Source organism: Balaenoptera ricei, chromosome 2, assembly GCF_028023285.1.
Source record: "Balaenoptera ricei isolate mBalRic1 chromosome 2, mBalRic1.hap2, whole genome shotgun sequence".
Lineage (NCBI taxonomy): Eukaryota > Metazoa > Chordata > Mammalia > Artiodactyla > Balaenopteridae > Balaenoptera > Balaenoptera ricei.
This window is the reverse complement of record NC_082640.1, coordinates 50525916-50552585: the sequence shown is the minus strand read 5'-3', so window position 1 is coordinate 50552585 and position 26670 is coordinate 50525916. Positions and strand designations below refer to the sequence as shown.

General features: G+C 34.3%; 1 protein-coding gene across 2 annotated transcripts in view; it reads right to left on the bottom strand.

Annotated features, from left to right (window-relative positions):
- LRRC28 (leucine rich repeat containing 28) overlaps window positions 1-26670 on the bottom strand; it is a 173600-nt gene that overhangs the window by 59230 nt on the left and 87700 nt on the right. The window contains exon 7 of one of the 2 annotated variants that reach the window (XM_059912595.1): window positions 1581-1692. In XM_059912595.1, coding sequence (XP_059768578.1) covers window positions 1581-1692 — 112 coding nt within the window. Of the gene's footprint in view, window positions 1-1580; window positions 1788-26670 lie in introns of both variants that reach the window. The other variant, XM_059912594.1, reaches the window with a different exon arrangement.

Below are 26670 nucleotides of genomic sequence, written 5' to 3'. Positions count from 1 at the left end.
TCTATCCTCTACCCCACAGCCATTTCTATCACTTTGCACTTGCCACTGCCACTCAGGTCATCTGCTGCTGTAACCACTCAGCAGGACACACAATGTCACTCCTTGGCACCCCAACCGTTAACAGTGGTCAGCCGCCTACTGGAATGGCTTCCCTCTCTTCTTCCAACACCACTGCCACCACAGCACATGCTCGGCTGTGTCACTGGTGAAACAGCAGGTAGGAATGAGTAGAAATTGACTAGGGGGATGAGGAACCACGGCTGGAGTGGATAAAAAACAGCTATTTTATTCAACTTGAAAATAACTCTAAAGTAAGCAGGATAAACATTGTTATTTCTGGTTTACAGACAAGGAAAATGAAGCTCAGAGAGGTTTTGGTGATTTACTCCAGGTACTGCTCTACAAAGTGGTGGAGCTAATCTAGAACCTGTATCTTTAGATTTGTAACTTGATGCTTGTCCACTATAATTGTTCTACAACCTGTGGTTTATGCAGCAGGTATATTTATTTTCTAATATCAATTTATATTCAATAATTTTCTCACTTGAAAAAAAACTCTGATTTCTTAGAAATGTAGGTTACTTCTGAAATGGTTTTACTTTATTTTCTTAATTTTTAAAAAGAATTTAATTATATTTATAGAAAAGTAATCTTCTTAAATTGGATAATTATTTATTATTACTCAAATTGATGTTCATGTCTCTCAGGATTTTCAAGTTTTCTTAAAGAGGTTTTTAATTGAAAATAATAATGTACACTGTACTATGGTGGAAAATATTTCCTTTTAGGGGCTAGTAAATTATTCACTTCACTGCCCTCAGAGATAAATTACTCATTATAAAAAATGCTTTTATGGATAAGATTATATGATGCTTATTCTAACAGTTTAGGGTTCTGTGGGCCTTCAAATTTTAATTTTTTTTTAAATGGCAGTTTTGTTTCTTACAAGTTAACAAAATAAGTCAATTCTCAGTAAAAATAAATATATTGTTTATTAAAGGCCTATGTTCTTTAACATATCAAAATGGGCCAGCTACAGAGATTTACAGTGCAAAGTATGTTATTTATTAGCCAGGGCGACATTTCTAGCTCAGCAGGCAGTTCAAAAGTCTTTAAAATTTTCTAGTCTGGTTATCTGGCAATACTAATCATTAGGATACTCAATAAAAATTTTTCTACATAGAAGTCAACATGTAAGCAGATATATTTGTACAGTAGCTATTCTTTCATATTGCTCAATACCTCTTGTCAATTTTATAATTTTATATATATAAAATATACGTATATAATACATATACGTATATTTTAATTCCTTTCTCTGAGTAAATCATCTCAAATCTCATATATTTTGTCTCTCGACAAACTTTTAGCACAAATTTTTAAAAATATGAAATCCTTAACAGAAATAAACTTTTTTAACTGGGAATGATGCTTTGTTCACTGCAAAAATGGATTTAGAGAAGCATCTTCAAGATAAACAGAATGAAGGAAACTAACTAATCCTTCCTAGTTAAGGAAACAAAGACTTTCCATCTTGTTCTTTAGCTGTTTTGCTTTACCACATAAACATGATTACTTACCAAGCGGCAAAAATGCAAGACGGTTTCCAGCCATGGAGAGCTCATTGAGGCTGGGCAGCTGGCAGAGATGGCGCGGCACACACCATAGACGATTTCGGTCCACAGTGAGGTACTGCAGAGAAAGGCACAGGTGAAGCCTCTCGGGTAAAGTTAGCAAACGATTGGTAGAAATGTCTAGTGTCTGCAGCTCCTTCAAATCGCCAACCTCTACAACCAAAATCAAGATAAATTGCATCCTGATTAAATGAATTAATTAAATAAATTAAATAAAATGAATCAACACTGTAACAGTTCAACCGAATAAAATTAGTAGCTGCAAATATTTCCACAGACATTAATACTGAAGTGCAGGATTTAGGTCCAGTATGCAAATAATCCAACTTAAGTAGGTGTCTTTAAATTAGTCTGCCAGAATTTTTTTAAAAGGGGAAAAGTGCTGGCATTGGAGAAAGGAGAAACACAAAGTGATGAATCTGAGCCAAAAGTCTGTTACTATGGCTTCTGCTTCCCGATGAATCAAAAGTTGTTGCAAATGTGAAAGAAGAACAATTACAGTCACTTCATGGTACCTGGTTCTTGCTACTTTTGTGGTTTTTACCTTCTATCTAAGTAGATAGTAGGAGACTTAAACATATAAATTATAGTATGCCAGTAAGTGCACCTTGTTCATGTGAACTAAGTAGAAAATTTCTGGTCTAAGAATGAGGATGGTTTTTGAAATTTTCACCACAGATTATAATAATAAAAATGAAATTATTGTAAGGTAATATTTTTAGATATTGTCTAGCCATGTGGTTCCTCTTTTAAAACCCAAAATCCTATGAAGATTTACTTTAATTCCACCTGAATGAAATCCTTCTATTTACTCCAATATTCCTTCATTATTGGTGTCTATATTTGTAATCTATTCCATGGTGAGTACAATTATGTCCCTGTCATACACCAAATCACCACTTCTGAAAGGGGGGGGAAGTTCTTTATAAGGTATTCTGTCCTTCTCAGGGAAGACCACCAGGAAGCACTCAGAGCAGAGGAGGTTCTGCTAACCAGTCCCTAGGGGAAGGACATTACTCTGTCCAGGACAGCACACTGCACTCGAGGCTCTACAGGGAGCACTGTGCAGGACAAGTCTGCTTCTCTCGTATCATGGAACTTTCGTATTGAAGACCACTGGTAATGCCACCTCTCACTTCTCCAACCTGACCCTGTTCAACAAGTTGTTCCTCTCAGGTTAAGGTTTCTCATGATACCCCCCTTTTGAATGCACCCCACTGGGCACATTCCAGTTTGTTCAGGACTTGGATTAGTATGAGCAATGTCTTCTCTATTGGAGAGAAAATCTTCTGCCTCTTGGATGTCCAGTTACACAGATTAGCTTTTCTTATTGGCAAACAGCTTGGCAAACTATGGCTCACAGGCAAAATGTGGCCCATGGCCCACTTTTGTACTGCACGCAAGCTAAGACTGGTTATTTTTAAGTGTGGTAAAACCCAACAACAACGATAAGAAAAAAAAAAAAATATATATATATATACACACACACATATATGACAGAGACCATATGTGGCCTGCAAAGCCTAAAAACATTTAGTATCTAACCATTTACAAAAAAAAGTTTGCTGGTCTTTGTTATACACTTACTCTTAACAAGAGCGTTTTTAATAACTATTTTTTATAAAAGTAATACGAGTGCAAAAATACATTAATTTCTAGTTATTTTACTAATATATAGAAGAGATTTGTGCTAGGAAGTTCACACTTTATTTTCTAATTTCCCCAGTACTACACAAATACATATTTGAAGACAGGAGATAGGATTCAATGAACAGTCTGTGACTCCCAATGGGAGTTTTGTTCTGTTTTCACCTAACTGATGCACATAGGGGTCAATTTCACTCTTGGCTCCATTAGCTCAGTATTTCCTCTAGCTAAGTCTGTCTGCCTATCTATTTCAGATTGCTTCTGATGGGGCGCGTGGGGGTGAGGGAGTTGACAGAAGAACATGTTTTAGAATTGAAGAAAAAGAAAAAGAAACAAGAAATCTTCCTGACCTCACTTTATGAAGTTATTAGGGGAGTGAAATGGGACATAAATGCAACGAATCAGCTTACACACCACAGAGCCAGGTGCTGAGAGAAGAATGAGACAAGGTCTCTGCCACTGAGAATCACATTACATATAAAAAACATTGTGATAGGAGCTCAGGAAAAGAAGAGTTAGATGAAGGGTTGGAGAAGCTTTTGCAAAATTTATTGAAGGAAATGAGAACTCGAATAGGTCAAAAAGAAAATGGATATAGCATTTCAAGCGAGGCATGGGGATGGGGTTGAAAGCATGAGGAAAGGAATGCAAGTGAAAAAATAAATACAACATGCACAATGGACTATTTGAGACCTGACAAGTACCAAAGATACCAATGGGAAAAAAGCAGAAAATAAGTTCAATACAGAGGGCTTGGTGGAGACGTGGATGATAATGAATACTGGGTAGAGAAGTTTGGACTTATCACAGTGAGAACATAACACTTCCTGAAGATTCTCAAAGGATGAAAGGACTCTTGGTAAATACACAGAAAGCAATGACATGGAAAGAGATTGTAGGCTGGGAAAACAAGTAGACAGTTGATGAGAACAGAGGCAGTGTGACAGAGCATACAGGTAAATTCCAGAGATATTTTAAGAAAAGCAGAGAGTATGCTTGGTTGGAAATGGAAAAAGGTGAAACAGGAAAAAGTCAAAGATAATTTTCAAGTTTCTAGACTATTATACTCTAAGTATGGTGATGCCAATGCTAAAAACTTAATCTTTCTGTAGAAAAAAAATTTTAATTATACCAATACTTCTGAATTGCAGTACCTATAAGCCACCTACTTAAAGGAATTTGAAAAATCCATCAAAAATCACATGGGAGTAAAGCAAAATAAACTATTTTCATCATTATTTCAAAAATAGTTAACTGTGTAAAACAGTGTTTTGACATGGCTGCAAAAACTACTAAGGCTTGCAACTGTCCACCATTTTGATTCAGCATTGCCTTACTGTACTGTGAAATGGGGAAACAACATGTGATTATGAATTTAAATTTTCTATAATTTGATTATTTACTTTTAACAGATCAATATTCACACACTGTTTTAACAGATATGCATACATTTTCAGATATTAAAATTAATAACACTTTCGACAAAGAAAAGAACACATACTGTCAAGTATCAAAGGTCAAAGTACTAAGGAATGGGAAGAGGAAACAGGAGCTGACATTTCTTATTTGCTATGTGTGATGAATAAGACCTAAACATGCAGGACTGCATATATTAAATGAACAAATGTAACAAAAGGACATTTTTGTCTAAGTAGCTTAATATATAGGCCTTTTCACCTGTTAGAAAAAACCTGAGCTAATTATAATATTACTCCAATTACAACACTGAGTAAAATACTATATATAATATAGTTGGAAAATAAACGATGTTGTCATCCTACGAAAGTATTTGGGAAAGAGAGAGAAATAAAATTAAATAGCTTCTCAGGTGGAGTGAATTAAACATAATTTTCATGACCATTTTAAAACAGGCCACAAATATAAGACTATACATGGCATCTTTATTCTAACAAAATTAAAAAATATACTTATTAAGCTCAGCTAATGGGAAGTACACTTTTAGAAAACAACAGAGTCAAACAAACTTAATCTAAGATTCTAACTTAAACACAAGAGACATGAAATAAACCTGGGGTAGCAATATATCATGCAGGAATAAAGAAACAGAGTCCAAAGTGTGAGCTCAAGTTAAAAACTGGAAAACTATCAGCCAAACATAAATCTAGCAAATTTGGTCAAGTTCAGAACCTACACTGAGGCCAGGACAACAGGATACTCTTAAATACTCTGCTGCTCTTCCTTCATTCCTGAAGATCCAAGTACCCTGCTTATATCATTTCCACCAGCCTGAAGAAATTTTATTTCTTTTAGAGTAGGTATGCTGGCAACAAATTCTCTTAGTTTCCCTGGGAATGTCTTTATATCATTGTAATTCCTAGAAATTGTTTTCACTAGATACATAATTCAGGGTTGACCATTCTTTACTTTCAGTACTTTTAGATGGTGTTCCACTGTCTTCCAGCCACCATGGTGTCTGAGGAGAAATTCACAATTATTTGAATCATTATTTCTTTAGGTGCTCTCAAGAATTGTTCTTTATCTTTAGTCATTAGCGGACTGATTACGATGTATCTGTAAATGGCTTTCTTTGAACTTATCCTATTTGGAGTCTGCTGACCTTTTTAAATTTGTAAATTTATGTCTTTCACCAAATTTTTGAAGTTTTAGACATTATGTCTTCAAATTTAAGAATTATTATATCTGGGTAAATATAACAAACTATCACTTTTCTCCTTTTAAGTTACGCATAACTGCTGAAAGCATTTCAATATATGGTGTAACTACTTATAAGTGTAACACAAAGGTCAGTGGGGTAATGTAAAAGGAGTTCCAAAGCAGATTTTGAAAGATTTGTATAATGTAATCCCTAAAGCAATAACTAAAAATAAGATAAATACCGAAAAAAAGATAAACCCAAAAAGCCAATAAATGAATTAAAACAGAATACAAAATATATATTCAAATAATACCAAAAAAGGCAGGGAAAAGGGAACAAAGAAAGAAAACCAGATGTTACAAACAGACAACTAATAATAAAATGGCAGGCCTAAATCTAACAAGATCAATAATAACATTAAAAGCAAATAGTCTGAGAATACCAATTAAAAGAGACGACCAGACTGGACTTAAAAACAAGACCTTACTATATTCTATCTAAAAGGAATCCACTTAAAATATAAATACATAGATAGATAAAACATAAATTAATACAAACATATGCCATGCAAACAATGATCCCCCCCCAAAAGCTGGAACTTCCAATATGATGGATTGAGGAGGACGCCAAATCCTCTGCTGAAAAAGCAACTATAAAAATTACACAAAATTATCAAAAGCAACCATTTCAGTACTCTGGAAATTGACCTATGCTTTTCAACAAATAGAGAAGAGCTTACTCATGAAAAACTACTGCACTTCAGATGAGAAGAACAGAAATCTGTGGCATGCTTCCTTGGGGTGGCTCCTATTCCCCCATCCAGCTTGGCTAGGACAATAGTTCTAATACGGCAGGGCAGGCTGCAAAGAACCAACAGCTTCACTGACGGAGTGGGCTGACTTGGAACAAAAGTCAGGGAGTTGATTTGGAACAAAAGGTGAAAAACCCGTACCCAGTACTGTTGTCAGTAATAATTAGTAATCTTGGTCACAAGCAAACATGAAAGACCAATGATTTTTATGAGGCTGAGGGGTTCCTGGTTGGGGAAAGCAATGGAATGGGCAGATAAGCCAGAACTGCAACAAGGAAGAGTGGGATATAAAGCAGTCAGAAAGTATTTGATAGACTCTCCACATATCCCAGGCTGACAGGAGGTGGTGAGCAAGCACAAGGGAGATCACAGAGGGCTCCAGCTACTTACATATCCCAGGACTACACAGAACTTGCACACATGCACAGAGGAGAAAAGAGAGGGTCCAACAGAAAATAATAGCTCGGGTAAACTTGAAAACTGCCTAAACATTAAATGTGTTTCTGAATCCACACATAGATCCACTGGCAGAGGATAGGAGCCTTACTAGCTTAAGGTGTTCAACCACTAAGTTATACAGACACAGGGTCAAATCACAGAAAGCTAGGCTTAAAAATTAAAACAAAAATAATAACAACAACAAAAAAACATGAAACAGAGACATCAGTCACTGTGGGGGAAATGAATTTCATGTTTTTAGTCCAGACAAATTACTAAGATAAATAAATAAGATAAATAAACAATCTTTAGGTAGGAAAAAATAATCAGGATCCAGAGTTGCTAAAATATATCATTTAAAATGTACAGTTTTTAAAAAAATTATAAGACATACAATAAAACAGGAAAGGGTAACCCATGTTCAGGAAAAAATGAGTAAATAGAAACTGATTCTAAGTGGACCCAGATGTTGGATTTAGCAGACAATGACAGCAGCTATAATAAAAAGCAGCTATAATAAATATGTTGAAAGAACTAAAAGAATAAGTTTAAAGACTTGGTGGAAATTATGATGACAATGACTCGAAAAACAGAAAACTTATTCTCAATAAAGAGATAAGAAAACAGAAATTTGGGAGTTGAAAAGTACAAGTGAAAAGAAAAATTCACTAGACAGCCTCAACAGTAGATCCAAATAGGCAAACAAGAAATCAGTGATAAATAGGTAACAAAAATTATCCAAATAGAAACCAGCCAAAAAGACTGAAGTAAAGTGACCAGGGTTAGAGATCTGTGGGACAAAACCAACTGCACAAACATATGTGTGACAGGATTCCCATAAAAAGAAAAGGAGAATGAAGAAGAAAAAAATATTAGAAAAAATAGTGGCCATAAATTCCAAATTTTGATGAAAAATATTACTCTAAAGATCCAAGAGACTCCATAAATACCAAGGAGGATAAACAGAAAAGAGATCCACACTTATACTCATCATAAACGGTGAAAGACCAGAAAATCTTGAAAACAGCAAGAGAATAATTACTTATTATGTTTAGGGGAACAATACACACACGGCAAGAAGATCCACTCTCTCTACTCAAGTTTCTAGCAAATGCAATAAGGCAAAACAAATAAACTAACAAGAAATATCAAGACTGGAAAAGAAGTAAAAGTTTCTTTATTCACAGATGACATGCTCCTTAGTAGAAAATACTAAGCAATTAATAACAATTATCGGAACTAATAAACACTTTTAACAAGGTTGCAGGATACAAGATCAATATTTTTAAAATCAATTGTATTTCTGTATACCAAGGCAAACAATCCAAAAATTAAATTAAGAACATAATTCCAGGACTTCGCTGGTGGTGCACTGGTTAAGAATCCGCCTGCCAATGCAGGGGACATGGGTTTGATCCCTGGTCCAGTAAGATCCCACATGCTGCGGAGCAACTAAGCCCGTGCACCACAACTACTGAGCCTGCACTCTAGAGCCCACGAGCCACATCTACTGAGCCCGCGGGCCACAACTACTGAAGCCCACGCACCCTAGAGCCCGCGTGCCGCAACTAATGAAACCCGCGCACCTAGAGCCCGTGCTCCGCAACAAGAGAAGCCACTGCAATGAGAAGCCTGTGCACAACAATGAAGAGTAGCCCCTGCTCGCCACAACTAGAGAAAGTCTGCACACAGCAATGAAGACCCAACGCAGCCAAAAAAAAAAAAAAAAAAAAGACAAAATAATTCCATTAACAACATCACCAAAAAAGAAAATACTTGGGAATAAACTTATCTGCTGAAAGATACAAAATACTGTTGAGAGACAAAATATCTGCTGAAAGCTACAAAATATTGCTGAAAGAATATCTAAATAAATGAAGTCAGTTCATGTTTATGGACTTGAAGACTTAACACTGGTTAAGACAGCTTGCTCTCCAAACTGCTATAACACAATCCTTATCAAAATCCCAAGAGGCTTTTTTAAGTAGAAATTAACAAGCTGATTTTAAAATTTATATTTGATGCTGCAGAGGGTGTGGAGAAAAGGGAACCCTCTTGCACTGTTGGTGGGAATGTAAATTGGTACAGCCACTATGGAGAACAGTATGGAGGTTCCTTAAAAAACTAAAAATAGAATTACCATATGACCCAGCAATCCCACTACTGGGCATATACCCTGAGAAAACCATAATTCAAAAAGAGTCATGTACCATAATGTTCATTGCAGCTCTATTTACAATAGCCAGGACATAGAAACAACCTAGGTGTCCACTGACAGAGGAATGGATAAAGAACATGTGGCACATATATACAATGGAATATTACTCAGCCATAAAAAGAAACGAAATTGAGTTATTTGTAGTGAGGTGGATGGACCTAGAGTCTGTCATACAGAGTGAAGTAAGTCAGAAAGAGAAAAACAAATACCATATGCTAACACATATATATGGAACCTTAAAAAAAAAAAATCGGTTCTGAAGAACCTAGGGACAGGACAGGAATAAGGACGCAGACATAGAGAATGGACTTTAGGACACGGGGAGGGGGAAGGGTAAGCTGGGACGAAGTGAGAGAGTGGCACGGACATATATATACTACCAAATGTAAAACAGATAGCTAGTGGGAAGCCGCCGCATAGCACAGGGAGATCAGCTCGGTGCTTTGTGACCACCTAGAGGGGTGGGATAGGGAGGATGGGAGGGAGGCGCAAGAGGGAGGAGATATGGGAACATATGTATATGTATAACTGATTCACTTTGTATAAAGCAGAAACTAACACACCACTGTAAAGCAATTATACTCCAATAAAGATGTTAAAAAAAAATAAAATTTATATTTGAAATGCAAAGGCCCTAGAATAGCCAAAACAATTTTGAAAAAGAAAAATAATTACACTTCAGTGAATGAACAAACTTTAGCATGTCCATATAATGAAATACTACTCAGTAACAAAAGGAAATAACATATACATAACAACACGGTTGAATCTCAAATGCATTATGCTAAGTGAAAGAAGCCAAATTCAAAGGGTACTTATGTATGGTTCCATTTATATGATATTCTGGAAAAGGCAAAACTATACAAGTAGAAAATAGAATAGTGGTTTCAGGGCCTGGCAGGGTGCATGAAGGCTGTCATAGGGGGCATAAAGGAATCATGGGGGCTGCTGGAACTCTTCTATATTTGATTGTGATGGTGATTACGTAACTCAAAGGGTGAATTTTCCTGTATATTAAAATAAAAAATAAAAACAGTAACACAAAAATTATTTTTTAAAAAATTCTTTCTAAAAGATAAAAATATTTCCATTAAATATAATATATAAATTAAACATGTATATTTAAAAATTCCATATACTGATCATCTGAACATTGTAAGTCAGAATAATTATTCTTAGCATAAATTCATATAATTTAATCAGTTCTTAGCTGTTTTTATTTCTAACAATGTGTTACCTGCATTTTTTGAAGTCTTTTTTCAGTATGGTATTATGTTTCTTTTTAATAAAATTGTTTACAATTCATTTTATTAACAATTAGTTTACTAACACCTTCAAAAATATTTATTGCTATGCCATCTTGAAATTAATGTAGTATTACTGATGTAAAGTTACAACGCATTCTTTTTGGAATACAAGGGGAATCCTACTCTTTTCAGCTGGTCTCCGGGTCACCACACCAATTCTCAGGGAGTAAACATCAGTTTGGACACTTTATTTCTTTAGTGTGCCCAGAATAATCCTAACTTCAGTTGTTTGCACTGTTTACTTTCATGCTAAATATACAATACCTTAACTTTTCAGCTACTTATAGAGTATCCTGAAAATGATTTCATTACTGCCACACAATAAGTACTTAGACTAAGCATAAAAATAACATTAGATTGCCAATTTCAAACAAAAAAACAGTAAGTCTCCTTTAAATCATCATTCTCTGCTGATGCATACTGACCTCACCTAAAATTTAAATGGGAATGGGAGGGAAGCCACCTACTCCATGCCAAGCCAGTGACCACAGAGTCAATAACAAGGCTTGATACTTCCAAGCACTGGCTTTTTCTGGTACCCCTAAAAACATCTCTAATTTGAGATCCAAAGCACACTGGGTTAGGGAGAGCATACAGAGAAATAAAAGACAATACTTCAATGCCAGCCAAACTCCATTCTATATACAGTAAGTGTCCCTCTCTAGATTCATTCTCTTTCTCTTGATTGGGCTGTGAAACGAACATATTCTGGTATGTAGAAATAGGTTCAAACCATCAGCTGTGCAACTTTGGGTTATTTACTCAAATATTTAGATCATTGGTTTGATGTTAATTTAAAAATCATCTGTAAAAAAAAGAGATGGAATAGCACATACCTCAAGTGATTAGATGAAATATTTCACATAATTCAATAGTACATGGCAGAAAATCAATATTTATTTCTATTTTTTTCAGCTCACCATACTACATAATATTCTAAATGTAAAATCTGAATATAAATATCTTTTTGTAAGCAGCTTTTGGCTGAAAAAGCTTTCTGCAGGAAAGAGTTCTCTGCAGGAGACACCCCTTTGTCTTGTCATTAACCTTAAACCAAGCACCCCCATGCTCTACACATCTCTGGCCCTAGCACACCTTTCAAATCTTTTGATCACACAATACTTTGCCTAACTTGCTGGTTCTTTCCGAAGATCAAAGAAGCAGAAATGCAGAATAAGTAATTAACAGATGACCAGATCTATTAAACAAAAAAAAGTATATAATAAACCATCTTATTTTATGGACGATATTTTTTGAACTGGGTAATGACCAAATCTGGGAACAGTACTATAACTTGGCATTTCCTCTACAGGTAGAGACAAATAGAGAACAAAGGCTGTTGAGTGCCCTGTGACAGGCCATACTGCAAAATATGTATCAAATCTGTCTTCTTTCTGCCTCCACTGTTACCACACTGAGCCCAGCACCACTATTCTCTCTTGCCTGAACTCACCAAATTGCCTCCTAAACTGGTCTTCTTACTTCCAGGCCCCCTCCAATCCATTTTATACACAGAAGCTAAAGTGATACTAAGACATAGATCACATTCCTTCCCTGTGCCAAACTCTGCTCTGGCTTCCCACTGTACATGAATGAAATCTTAAACACCATCTTATTAGCAAACAAGGCCCCCCAGTCAGTCCTGGCATGCCTCTCATCCACCTCACTACAATCCAATTACCCTGCCTTTCTTTCTGGCCTGAGAAAGTGTCAAGCAACTTCGTCCCCCAGAGCCTTTGAATTTGCTGTTTTCTCTGCCAGGAATGTTCTTTGCCTAACTCCTCAAACTGTGAGCTCATTCTTGTTTTTCAGAATTTCACTATCACAATTCTCACAATGACCTTCCCAGACTTTCTAATTAAATAGGACCCCTCTTTCTCAATTGTAGCTATTTCCTTCCCTGCATTTAATGCAATCTTTAATTATTTTGTTTATTAATTTTTTAAAAACCATAGTCTGTGCCTCCCACTAGAAAATAAATGTCATAAGAACAGGCAGGGGCTTTGACTGTCTTCTGTACTGCTATATCCCTACCACCTAGCAGTGTCTAACTCATGGTAGGTGCTCAGTAAATATTCTTTGGATTAATTAATCCAAAGAATTAAGATTAATTAAGAATTAAGATTAATTTAAAACTCTTAAACTGTCTCACTTGTTAAGCAACCACAGACCTGAGTCACAGCTGCACAAAAGCCTCACAATTTATGACTCAAATCTGTTACGGAACTTTGAGACAACTCACAAATCCTTGAACAAGTAAATGTGAAATCCAAGACCGCCAGAGGATTGTTGCATACTGAATATAATTTGTTTTCCCCAATGCCTTATAATTATCTCTGTGAACTTGATGGGAGTACTCTATGAGATTAAAGAGATTATTGACAGAAGACTAGCTGCCCCAGACTCTTATGCATTTTCAAACTCTTGTGTATGATTTGCTATATTTGATACAATTTTAGAGAAAAAAATATAATGTATATAACTTACAAAGAGTGACTATAAAATAATGTACCTAAAATTTCAGCAAGAATTTCAGAAGTTAGATAAGCAAATAAATATTGTCCTTCAAGGTTGTCAGCGTGCAAAGCAAAATCAATTATATGTTTTTTCCTTCATATCTTTTGAAATTCCTGTTTTGTAACTGCCTTAAGATCTTGATATAGAATTAATTCACGGATACTAGGAATCAAATCCACCCCAAAAAGGATAAGGATTTCCCGCCATCAATTTCATTGAAAACTACATGCCTCAAACTCTGAAGGCAAGTCAAAAAGAAAAAAATTTTAAAAAGGTTTAAAGAAGACTGGCATCCCCAGAATAACATATGCTGAATGTGTTCAATGACAGCTCAGGGGCACTCATATAGCAATGATGCTTTCTTGGTTTGGGGAATATTTAGAAACGCTATCAAAAGGTAAACCACAGAGTCTTACTGGAAAAATTTGAAGAAATTCACAATGATTTTGGGTTTGTAAATTTAGAATTTGGGTATATTTGTTCAACTATTACATCCTTTTCACATTTAGGAAGGTGTAACCATATCCATCCAGTTTGGAAAATCCAAATCTATTCCTTAATTGGTCCATATCATGGGCCAGAAACAGCTTGAATTTGGTTCATATCATGATACAGTAAGACTAAGGGAGCGATTATTTGTGGGGGCTCAAACAGTATCAGCATATTTCTCCCATCTTCACTCTTATCATATTTCACTATAGTTTCATACTTACTTGCATGTGTTCCCTCCTATGATAGCAGGAGCATAATGTATTTCAAGGGCACCGTGAGTTAAACAGGTGTTACAAGACTTGCTTTGGAACCTATTCACCAATTATATTGTTTCTGAGGGATAATGGTTTAAAAATTAAACATGAAATTATAAACAACATTTTTAATAACCTTAGTAATATACTACCTAGGGTCTTCTAGCATAGGACAAAACTGGCCCTATAACGGGATTGCAATATATTCATAACTTTGTGTGTGGCAGGTTATGTTTAATAACAAATAATCACAATGGAGAATAAAATTGACAATACCAAAAAGTTCACTGAGAAAATCTATTAACTATGCATTTGTCTGTTATAAGCAATATACTAAAAGAACTTCCTAAGTTAAGAACAGCAAACCAGCAATTAAGAAGTCCTCTTAATTATGAAAGACAATTAAATGTTATTTGGGAACTTCAAAATAAAATGCTCCGAAACACAGGACATCTAAGAAGCACAATAGAAACTGATTTAACTTAAATATTTATGTCTGGGTATCAAGCTTGTCAATTAGTTCCCAATAGAAATTTTAAAATGTTAAAGACATTGCTTCAAAAAAGAAAATCACATTGTTTTGACATTTTACCTGGTGCTTTGCCTATGATTAAATTATGCACTAGACCTCTCACTGAATGTTCTTCAAAATAAGTTATTTGCCAGGTGTTAATTATTTATATAACCAAATAATCAATATGACATTTGAGGTATTGTACCTAGCAAAATGTCACTGAGAATACTGCAGAAGATAAGAAAAAGTATCTAAGAAAGTATTCTTGCTAAGTGGCAATTATAACTACTACTAGAGAGAAATGACATGTCTCTTCTTCAGACATATTCTGTCTTAGAAATTTAAAGGCCTTTTTTCTAAAACTTTGTACTTTATTGTTGCTTTATGTCAGTACATGGATGACCACTTGGAAAAATCTTTTATAGTCCTCATTCTGTAAGATTTATGGAGCCAACCTACGCAGATTTTCACTTTATGTTATACTTTAGTGATTGTCAATTTCACAGATATTTTTTCTAGGTAGGCTTTTTTCCTCTTTACTAAGGTAGCATGATGGAGTTTTTAGGTTTTGACCTGAATGAGACCACCAGGTGTCCATTGTTGGCATGAGACTATTATAATCACTGCCTCAGAAATATCATCATATCATAGCCCAGAATAAAAATTTATTTTTTCATTTTACTACTTTGCAGAGAATAGCTGCAAGCAATCCATATTTCACTATCTAAAAAGAATAATATTGTTATAATAATGATTGCTTTCATCTCACTTTCTAAACTCAAAATAAGGAAAAATTTTAAAGAGAAAATTTTTAGCATAAATACATTTCAAATTGATTCATTCTACTGTATTTCTTTGAAATTCCCATGAGAAAATAGAAAGTGGTTGATAATAGAATGGCCTCCACTGAGAGAATACTTAGAAACTAATGGAAAAATATACCATGCTCAACATATGAACCATAGTTTTAAAAACAATTTTCTATTAATTAAAAGAATTCTACATTTAATTCAAAATATAACTGTTATTTCTAAACATACATTCTTTAAAATAAACTCACATTACCATTATTAACATGAGAAATTTTATGTTAGAGAAATCTTAATTTGTACATGTTGATTGTCAATCTTAATACAAAAGCAAGTTCCTTGATTTACTACCTGCTATTGTTTAGAGTTAAGGAGGAAACCACCAACAGAATGAAAACCAAACGTACTCAATAGCAATTAATATGAAGGATCGGAATGAAACAGGGTCATAGAAAGATGTTAACTTTCCATTTTTTAACTCTCCTAGACTGTTTATTTCTATGCTCAAATATTACTTTTATAATAATACAAAAACTAAAATAGTATCACATACTAATATGATACTTCATCACATAACTTTGGGATTCCTTAGAGTAAGAGATGCCACAATTCTAAACACTTGTTACACTGGGGTTTTTAAAAAACGTAATAGTTGTATTTATTTTGCCTAAGAGGGATCACACAGAAATTCGTGATTAAATTCTAAGAATTTGGATTTCCTAATGACATTTCAGTTCACTGAAATACAATGCAACAGAAAAGAAAAATTTAACAGATATATATATACAGTGCTGCTATGCAAATCTATATTGCTGAAAGTTTACAAGTTCTGTCATTATAAAATAAAAAAAGTTCATATAATTTCTGTTCAATGTAAGTATTACAGAAAATTGTATGGTGCTTCTAAAGAGAATACATAAAAATATATTTTTTCAGATTTCTATTTGTTCTCCAATCTTTGAAAAAATACTACACAGTAGTACCACTGCTTTGCTGCAAGTCAGTCAATATACACTGGAGTTCAAAATCTTTTCTTGTGCTCTATAAACCTTTTGTTGTGTACTGCATTAACAAAAGCTTTCAAATGCCCCTCAATAACAGGAAGTAACAGAATAGTGGAACAAAAAGAATGATAAAAACTTGTAAGCACATAAAGAATACTAAACAGTTCAATGTGAACAGATGACTTATGGCTCTATAACTTGTATTTCTTTCAAAAATTAGTTGTACATAAAATTTCTAAGAATATTAACATTTTCCAAATTAATTTATTTTAGGATCTACTCATCCTATTATTTGAACTGGCAGTTTCATACCAAATAAGAAATTATGTTAAAACAATACCCAAAAAGCAACTTAAAATAAAAAGAAATAAAAAAGCCCATATTTAATTTTTATATTAATTTTTATCAAAAACAAGTATTTCCAATAATAGTTGTGACACAGCTTTGGAACACCACCTACCTAGAGCAGTGTTTACTCCAACTATGTTCACAGGAACACCAGTTTAGAGGGATGTACCCATGGACAAATAAGTTTAGGAAAAAGTACATGCTATACTGCTTATCATAACACACATTAGCTTATTAAAGAACAGTTATCCAGTCAGGAAACCCACTTAATTGTGATTCACCAGCAATTTCCCATTCAATTGGCCATGGTACACTTCTTTCACAGAGCATATAGAGTTTGGAAAATGCTGATAATCAGCATTTAAGGCATGTTTTTCCCCCTATGTACTCAGTAAGAAAGGTCTAATACTCAAAATAGTAGTAGTGATCTTTTTTTTTTTTTTACTTTTGTATAGGAAAAGCAAAAAAGAATAATTACATTGAACGCTGCTCAAGAGAAAGAAAACTAAAATGTGATACTAAACTCTGACTTTATTTTAATACTCATGGTCATTGTAACATGTGTACATATGACATTTGTGAGACCATGATTATCATAACCTCAGGTTATCAGCTTAAAAATTACTCCCCTGAGGTACAAGCCTGTATCAGCCATGGTCTTTTCAACACAATTTTTCAGATATTTTTAATTTTATTCTTGAAGCCCTTCCAAAGAATGTCCAGAGAACTTTAAAATTAAATCTTGCCTAATCTATCTTTATAACCCTGTCCCATCACCCATCAACTTTACACTCTCTTCCTTCTAGGTAAACAGGCATTTCAGCCCTTTATGGTCCATGCTGCCATTATAACAATAGTAATTTTAAAGTTTTTTATAAAATATAGAACAAGCCACATCCATGATCTCTTCAAATCCTTCCACAAATATATGACTTTCATTATTCCTAGACAAATAGCTTCTACCATGGAAATTCTTCAGAAAAAAGTTCCAATCAGAAAACTAATAAATGAAACTAAAAAGGAAAAAAGGTCATCATGGCTTGAAATGACTCAACAAAAATATGGGTACAACTACTGTTCAAATAATTATTAATATTTCTTTGTATTCACTTTCATTAACAGACAATAACAGTATATATGACATAAATTATATTTTATGAGTGACTGAACACAGTCACTACAAACATTGTAAAAGGCTTACTGGTTGAGCAAATATGGCATTAGAACTAATTACACTTATATGGGGTGTTTAAATTTGCAGAAAGCATGAGATTATTCCATTAATGGCACAGAAAAGTTGAAAATTTGATGCTTTAATTTTTTCAAATGCAATACTTTTTGTTACAAATTTATATTTTAAAATAAAAGCTTCATGGATAAGAAACAGGTTACTAGTAGGCAAAGACAGTGTTTCTAACACCTTATCTTAATCATGACCACTGTCATAGTTGGTGCTTAGCCAAATTAGTATCACAGAGTTTCAGAAAACTTCAAACCTTTCTGCAAGGCCCCTTTCATTACCCACAAAGTAGCAATAGCTAATTTTTGCAAAACTAGGTAATGGTCGGAAAAAGAAAAAAGAAAAAAACATGATTGGGTCAAAGCATATGGACATATAACTGCATGGGAATCTACCATTACCTCAAAATTAAAAGTTTAATGAACAAGCAAACAAACATATGAACTGCCAGTGGCACTGCTGGCGTGCGATCCTGGAACTCTGTTTCCTACCATAAAAATTTTAGGATAGTAGCAACTTTCCACTGGAAGTTCATTTTAAGCCTACAATTAAGACAGTAAGAAAGTTATTTAGGTTGGTGATTCAAAACACCAAGACACTCTTGGCATCACAAAAACAATTAATACAGAAACAGCACCTAAAACAGTAAAATGAATCAATTTCCTTTTCTGTTGCCAGGATATTATTGTCTGTTGATCTGCTGTTGTCCTCAACAACTCAATAATGTTTCATATTTTAAATAAATAGTCAACACTGGAATTGTACTGTGCTCTTCTAAGAATTATTACATGAATTGCATACTTATCGTTTAAATCCATCACAAGATAAAATCTCAATTTTTCATTCTCTGAAGAGTTGAAAATCTATAAAAACCATTTTTTAGCTTTTATTATTTTATTCCTTTTGAGTAAAGAACATTAAAAAATGTTAAATAAAAAAAAAGTTAAATAACGCATTAAGTAAATAAAATCCAAGGCCTGACTGATATATACACATTATTGCTATCTGAGAAAACTATAATCAAAGACTTACATTTGTCTTGATTATAGTTTTAGACATGAATCTGCAAGAATGGAAGTAACTCTGTTGTTCTGCATGAACCACACCTCAGAAAAATGCTAAAGATACCAAAAAGATTTCTCAAGCTATGCTTGAAGCAAGAATAATTAGCTAACAAATGACCAATAAAAGGCTTCCACCTTCTCCACCAAAGAAAGTGATGTTCAAACGTCCTAAAGAGAAACTTAAAGCCCAGGTTAGGTGAAGTGGCTGGGAAGATTTTCACACATCTTAGAGCAGTTTACAAACTCAGAGAAGGAGCATCCCAAGATACTGAACGAACACAACAAGCATATTCTCAGTGTTTTTATCAAAAACTATGGACATAGGACCTTGTCCAATAACTTTAGAATAGAAGTGACAAAGACCCAGGAATGGGAAGATATTGTCAAAAAATTATGATAAAAATAGGGATTCTGAAGCTCCATGAGCCCCTTCAAAGATTTAAACAGCTAATTACACAAATGGCTTGAGAATATTGTAAGAGTGGGAGCCTAGGGTAGTGTGAAGAGCTCCATGAAGTCTCTCCACCAAAAATAAGCATAACGCTGGACAAAACTGTGAAAAAACAACTATTTCAGGGCTCTAGAAATCAACCAAAGGCAGACAAATTCAGAAATGTTTATCCTTGAAAACCTGTTAAAGCTTCATCCAAAAATAGTGGGCGTTTACAACCTTTTCTGGCTTGGTGTGGCCCCTCTCCCATCCTATCCCCAAGTTCAATCTCAAGAATGTTAGTTTACCAAGGCAAGATTTGACTATGAAAACAAGCAGCTTGGCATTCAGAGAGGGAATCTTTGATTTGGGGCAAGGGACAAAATCCCACATCTTTTTCAGCTAAAAGTGGCAAACTCTGTAGGAAAAGAATGAAGAAAATACAGAGCATCTGCTTTGCCAGCCTGGAATTGCAGACCCAGTTGGAATGAGCTATTGAACACTCAGAAATTGAACTGGGAGATTATGGAAGTGAGAGAGCCAAGCAAGTGCTAGATATGCTCTCTACAAGTCCTTAGACAGCTAGGAAACTATGTGGATGTGCAGGGGAGACTCAAGGGAGTCCACAGAAATTAAAGGCCAAGGCAGATGAAGTAACTGACTGACCCTGAATGCACTCCTCAATCCAAACACATTTCAAACAGCAAAGATAGAAGCCTTATACGCTTGACGTGTTTGAACAAACCTCTTTTCAAATCAATGGCTACCCTAAGCTATACAGACACAGTGACAACCACTAGGAAACTAGGTTAAAAAATAAAAATAAGAATAAAACCTGAGCAGAGCCATCAGAGGCTACACACTACAGCAGGGGAAGATTCTCCATTTTAAACCCAAAGCAACAAAAAATAAATAAAAACAACTCTCAGAAAAATAAATCAAAATCCAAAGTGGACATATTACCTAAATTTGATATATTACCTAAATTTCCAGTTTTCAACAACAACAACCAAAATACAAGATATACAAAGAAACAGAAAATTGTGACGCATAGCCAAGAGAGGGGGTTAGGGGAAGGAGTCAACAGAAACTGACTCTGAATAGGTCCAGCTGTTGAACTTGGCAAAGATTTCAAAGAAGCTGTTATAAATGTGTTTAAAGAAGCTAAGGAGACTATGTCCAAAAATTAAACAAAAATATGATGACAATGATTCAATAGAGAATCTAAATAGAAAAATACAAGCCATAAAAAGAACCAAAGAACAACTCTAAAGCAGAAAAGACAATAATTGAAATTAAAAAATTATTAGATGGTCTCAGGAGCAGATTTGAGATGGCAGAGGAAAGAATCAGTAAACTCAAAGACATATCAATAGAAATTATCAAATCTGAAGAGAAAAAAAAATCAAGGGAAAATAAACAGAGCCTCAGTACATGTGGGATACCATCATATGCATAATAGGAGTCCCAGAAGAAGAGAAAAAATATGTGAAAAAACAATGGCTAAAGATATCCCAGATTTGATGAAAAACATTAACCTACAGATCCAAGAAGTTCAATGAATTCCAAGTAGGATAAACACAGAGATCCACACCTAGACTTACCATAGGCAAATTGCTGAAAGATAAATACAAACAGAAAATCTTGAAGTCACAAGGGAAAAAGTGACTCATACATATAGAAGAGTAACAATACAATTAAAAGCTAACTTCTCATCAGAAACCACAGAAGTCAGAAGACACTGAAATGACATGTTTAAAATGCTGAAAGAAAAAAAAATGTTAATCAAGAGTTATATACAGGGCTAAATGAAGTCACAGAAAAGACATCCTCAGATGAACACGAAATGAGAAAATAAGGTGTTAGTAGACTTACCCTATAAGAAATATTAAAAGAAGTTTGTAGGGCTGAAAAAAATGATACCAGATGGTAAATAAATCAACAGGAAGGAAAGTTCTTTTATGAGATAGCATATGATCTATCCTGGAGAGTGTTGTATGTGTGCTGGAAAAGAGCATGTATTCTGCTCTTGTTAAGTAGAGAAATATATTAAGTTCAAGCTGGTCTATGGGTTGTACAAGTTTTCTATATCCTTAGTTGTTCTATCACATGAAAAGAAAGAAGTATTAAAATCCTCAACTATAACTGTTGAGTTGTCTATTTCCTCTTTTAATTCTGTCATTTTCTGCTTCATGTATTTTGGGCCTCAGTAGTTAAGTAGATATACATTTATAATGTTACATATTTTTAATGTATTGATCCTTTTATCATTATGAATTTTCCCTCTTTAACTCCAGTAAGACTCTTATCTTAAAGTCTACTTTGTCTGTTCTCAAAGTAGTTACTGCACCTAATACTGTTTGCAAGATACAGCTTTTTATTTTTAACTTATTTGAACCTATTCAACCTTTTTCAATCTATCTGGCTCTATGTATCTCTTTCAGTAGGATATAGTTGGATCTTGCTTTTTTATCAAGTTGGAAAATTTCTGCCTTTTGATTGCAGTGTTTAGACCACTCACATTTAATGCAATTATTGATAAGGTTATATTTATATCTGGTTTTACTATTTTTATTATGTCTCATGTCTTGTTTCTCTTTTGTTAAATCTTTTGCCTCATGTATTTTTATATACTATTTTAACTTCCTTTGTTAATTTTTTAGCTGTACTTCTTGAGTTATTTCCTTAGTGGCTGTTCTAGGGACCACAACACATATCATTAACTAATAACAATATATTTCAGGTTAATACTGGCTTAATTTTGGTAAAATATAGCAACTTTGCTCCAGTATAGCTCCATTTCCACCTTTCTCATTGTTATAACTATTGCTTTAAGAAATCTTTATGTTTTCTTAAAAGAAATTAAGAAATATACATCAAGTTTTTATATATCCTAAGCAATTAGACCATATATTAGGACAGGGGTTGGAAAACTGTTTTGATAAAGGGTCAGATAGTAAATATATTAGGCTCTGCAGGTCACATACAGTATCTGCTGCATATTATTGGGGTTTTTCCCCTCAGTTTCATTGAAAAATAACTGACATACATTAGTGTATAAGTTTAAGGTGTACACTATGATGGTTTGATTTACATATACAGTAAAAATGATTACCACAATAGGTTCAACTAACATCCACCTTCTCACATAGGTACAATTTAAAAAAGAAGAAGAAAAGGAAAAAAATTCTACTTGTGTGAGAACTCACAATTTACTCTCTTAGCAACTTACCCATATATTGTACAGCAGTGTCAGCTATAGTCATCATGCTGTACATTACATCCCTAGTACTTATTTAACTTATAAATGGAAGTTTGTATCTTTTGGCCACTTTTCTCCATTTCCCCCTCCCACCACCCTCTGCCTCTGATAAACACAAGTCTGATCTCTGTTTCTATGAGTTTAGAAACATAGATCATACAGTATTTGCCTTTCTCTGTCTGACTTACATCATGTAGCATAATGCCTTCAGGTCCATTCATGTTGTTGCAAACGGCAGTATTTCCTTGTTTTCTATGGACATATATATATATATCACAACTTCTTTATCCACTCATCCATCAATGTACACTTAGATTATTTCCATGTCTTGGCTATTGTAAATAATGCTGCTATAAACACGGGGGTACAGATATCTTTTCAAGTTAGTGTTGACACTTCCTTTGGATAGATTGACAAAAGTGAAACCACTGAATGCTATGGTAGATCTACTTTTAATTTTTTGAGGAATTTAAATACCGTTTTCAATAGTGGCTGTACCAATTTATAATTACATCAAGAGTGCAGAGGGGTTCCATTTCCTCTAGATCCATGGCAGCATTTGTTATCCCTTGTCTTTTTCATGATACGGCCATTTTACAGGTGTGAGGTATCTCACTGTGTTTTAACTTGCATTTTCCTGATGACTAACGATGTTGAACATCTTTTCATGTACCTGTTGGTCTTTCACATATCTTCTTTGGAGAAATGTCTATTCTGATTCTTTGCCCATTTTTAAATTGGAATATTTGAAATTTTTGCTATTGAGTTGTATGAGTTCTTTATGTATTTTGGATATTAACCCCTCATCAGATATATGGTTTGCAAATATGTTTTCCCATTCTATAGGTTGTCTTTTCACTTTGTTGATGGTTTCTTTGGCTATGCAGAAGCTTTTTAGTTTGCTGTAGTCCCACTTGTGGATTTTTGACTCTGTTGCTTGTGCTTCAGGTGTTATCTCCAAAAAATTATTACCAAGACCCATTCAAGGAGCTTTATTCCTATGTTTTTTTTCTAGGAGTTTCATACTTTCAGGTTTACATCTAAGTCTTTAACTTATTTCAAGTTAATGTTTGTGAGCAGTGTACAATATGAGTCCAGTTTCATTCCTTTACATGTGAATATCCAGTTATCCCAGCACCATTTATTGAAGAGACTGTCTTTATTAATTATTCTTGCCTCCGTCGTCAAATATTAGTTGACCATATATGATTGGGTCTTTCTGAGCTTGGTATATTTCTCTGATTTCATGTCAGTACATTACTGTTTTGATGACTATAGCTTTATAGTACAGCTTAAAATCAGGAAGGGCAAGGACTCCTACTTTTTTATTCCTCAGGATTTCTTTGGCTGTTTGGGGTCTTTTGGGGTTGCATGTAAATTTTAGGAGTGATTTTTCTACTTCTGTAAAAAGAAATGCCACTGGTATCTTGATAGGTCTTGCACTGAGTCTATTGATGTCTTTTGGTAATATTGACATTTTAACAATATTAAATCTTCCAATCCATGAATTCAAGATAGCTTTACATTTGTATGTGTTTTCCTCAGTGATTTTCCTCAAAGGCCTGGTAGTTTTCATTGTAGAGATCTTTTACCTCCTTAGTTAAATTTATTCCTAGGAATTTTACTTTTTTTGATGCTATCATAAGTGAGATCAATTTCTTCATTTCTTTTCCAGAAATTCTGTTGTTAGTTTACAGAAAGGAACTGATTTTTGTATGTTAATTTGGTGTCCTGCAACATTACTGAATTCATTGATTATATCTAACAGTTTTTTGATTGAGTGTTTAGGATTTTCTATATATAAAATCATGTCACCTGCAAATAGAGACAATTTTACTTTTTCCTTTCGAATTCTGATACTTTTAATTTCTTTTTCTTGCCTGATTGCTCTAACCAGGATTTCCTATGCTATGTGAATGAGTGGTGAGAATGAGCAAACTTGTCTTGTTCCTGATCTTAGAGGAAAACCTTTCAACATTTCACCATTGGGAATGACGTTAGCTTGAACTTGTATAGCCCTTATTACACTGAAATATGTTTCTTTTATGCCTAATTTGTTAAGAGGTTTTTTTTTTTTTAAATCATGAATGGATACTAGAGTTTTCTCAGCTGCTTTTTCTGTGTCTATTGAGATGATCATATGATTCTTTTCTTTCTTTTTTTTTTTTGATTTAAAAAAATTTTCATTTTATATTAGAGTTGATTAACAATGTTGTATTCGTTTCAGGTGTACAGCAAGCTGATTCAGTTATACGTATCTATGCTTTATCAAGTTCTTTTCCCATTTAGGTTATTACAGAATATTGAGCAGAGTTCCCTGTGCTATACAATAGGTCCTTGTTGTTTTATCTATTTTAAATATAGCAGTGTTTATATGTCAATCCCAACCTCCTAGTCTATCCCTCCCCCTCACCCTTCCCCTGGTAACCATAAGACCATAAGTTCATTCTCTAAGTCTGTAGGTCTGTTTCTGTTTTGTAAATAAGTTCATTTGTATATATATTTTTAGATTCAGCATATAAGCGGTATCATATGACATTTGTCTTTCTCTGTCTGACTTACTTCACTTAGTATGATAGTCTCCAGGTCCATCCATGTTGCTGCAAATGGCATTAGCTCACTCTTTTTAATGATTGAGTAATATTCCATTATATAATGTACCACATCTTCTTTATCCATTCATCTGTTGATGGACACTTAGGTTGCTTCCGTGTCCTGGCTATTGTAAACAGTGCTGCAATGAACACTGGGGTGCATATAACTTTTCAAATTATGATTTTCTCCAATATATGCCCAGGAGTGGGATTGCTAGATCATATGGTAGCTCTATTTTTAGTTTTTTAAGGAACCTCCATACTGTTCTCCATGGTGGCTGTGCCAATTTACATTCCCACCCACAGTTTAGGAGGGTTCCTTTTTCTCCACACTCTCTCCAGAATTTATTATTTGTAGACGTTTTGATAATGGCCACTCTGACTGGTGTGAGTTGATATTTCATTGTAGTTCTGATTTGCATTTCTCTAATAATTAGTGATGTTGAGCATCTTTTCAAGTGCCTCTTGGCCATCTGTATGTCTTTTTTGGAGAAATGTCTATTTAGGTCTTCTGCCCATTTTCTGATTGGGTTGTTTGTTTTTCTGATATTGAGCTGCATGAGCTGTTTATAAACTTTGGAGATTAATCCCTTGTCTGTCACATCCTTTGCAAATATTTTCTCCCATTCTATGGGCTGTCTTTTCGGTTTTGTTTATGGTTTCCTTTGCTGTGCAAAAGCTTTTAAGTTTAATTAGCTCCCATTTGTTTGTTTTTATTTCCATCATTCTGGGAGACATCTTGAAAAAGATATTGCTGCGATTTATGTCAAAGAGTATTCTGCCTACGTTTTCCTCTAACAGTTTTATAGTGTCTGGCCTTACATTTAGGTCTTTAATCCATCTTGGGTTTATTTTTTGTATGGGGTTAAGGAATAGTCTAATTTCCATTGTTTATATGTAGCTGGCCAGTTTTCCCAGCACCATTTGTTGAAGAGATTGTCTTTTCTCCATTGTCTTACCTCCTTTGTCATAGACTGACCATAGGTGCAAGGTTTATTTCTGGGCTTTCTATCCTGTTCCATTGAGCTATATTTCTGTTTTTGTGCCAGTACCATACTGTTGTGATGACTGTAGGTTCATAGTATAGTCTGAAGTCAGGGAGCCTGATTCCTCCAGCTCCATTTTTCTTTCTCAAGATTGCTTTAGCTATTTGGAGTCTTTTGTATCTCTATACCAATTTAAATTTTTTTTGTTCTAGTTCAGTGAAAAATGTCATTGGTAATTTGATAGGGATTGCACTGAATCTGTAGATTGCCTTGGGTATAGACATTTTGACAATATTGATTCTTCCAATCCACAAACATGGTATATCTTTCCATCTGTTTGTGTCTTCTTCGATTTCCTTCATTAGTGACTTATAGTTTACAGAGTACAGGTCTTTTGCCTCTTTAGGTAGGCTTATTCCTAAGTACTTTATTCATTTTGATGCAATGGTAAATGGGGTGGTTTCTTTAATTTCTCTTTCTGATT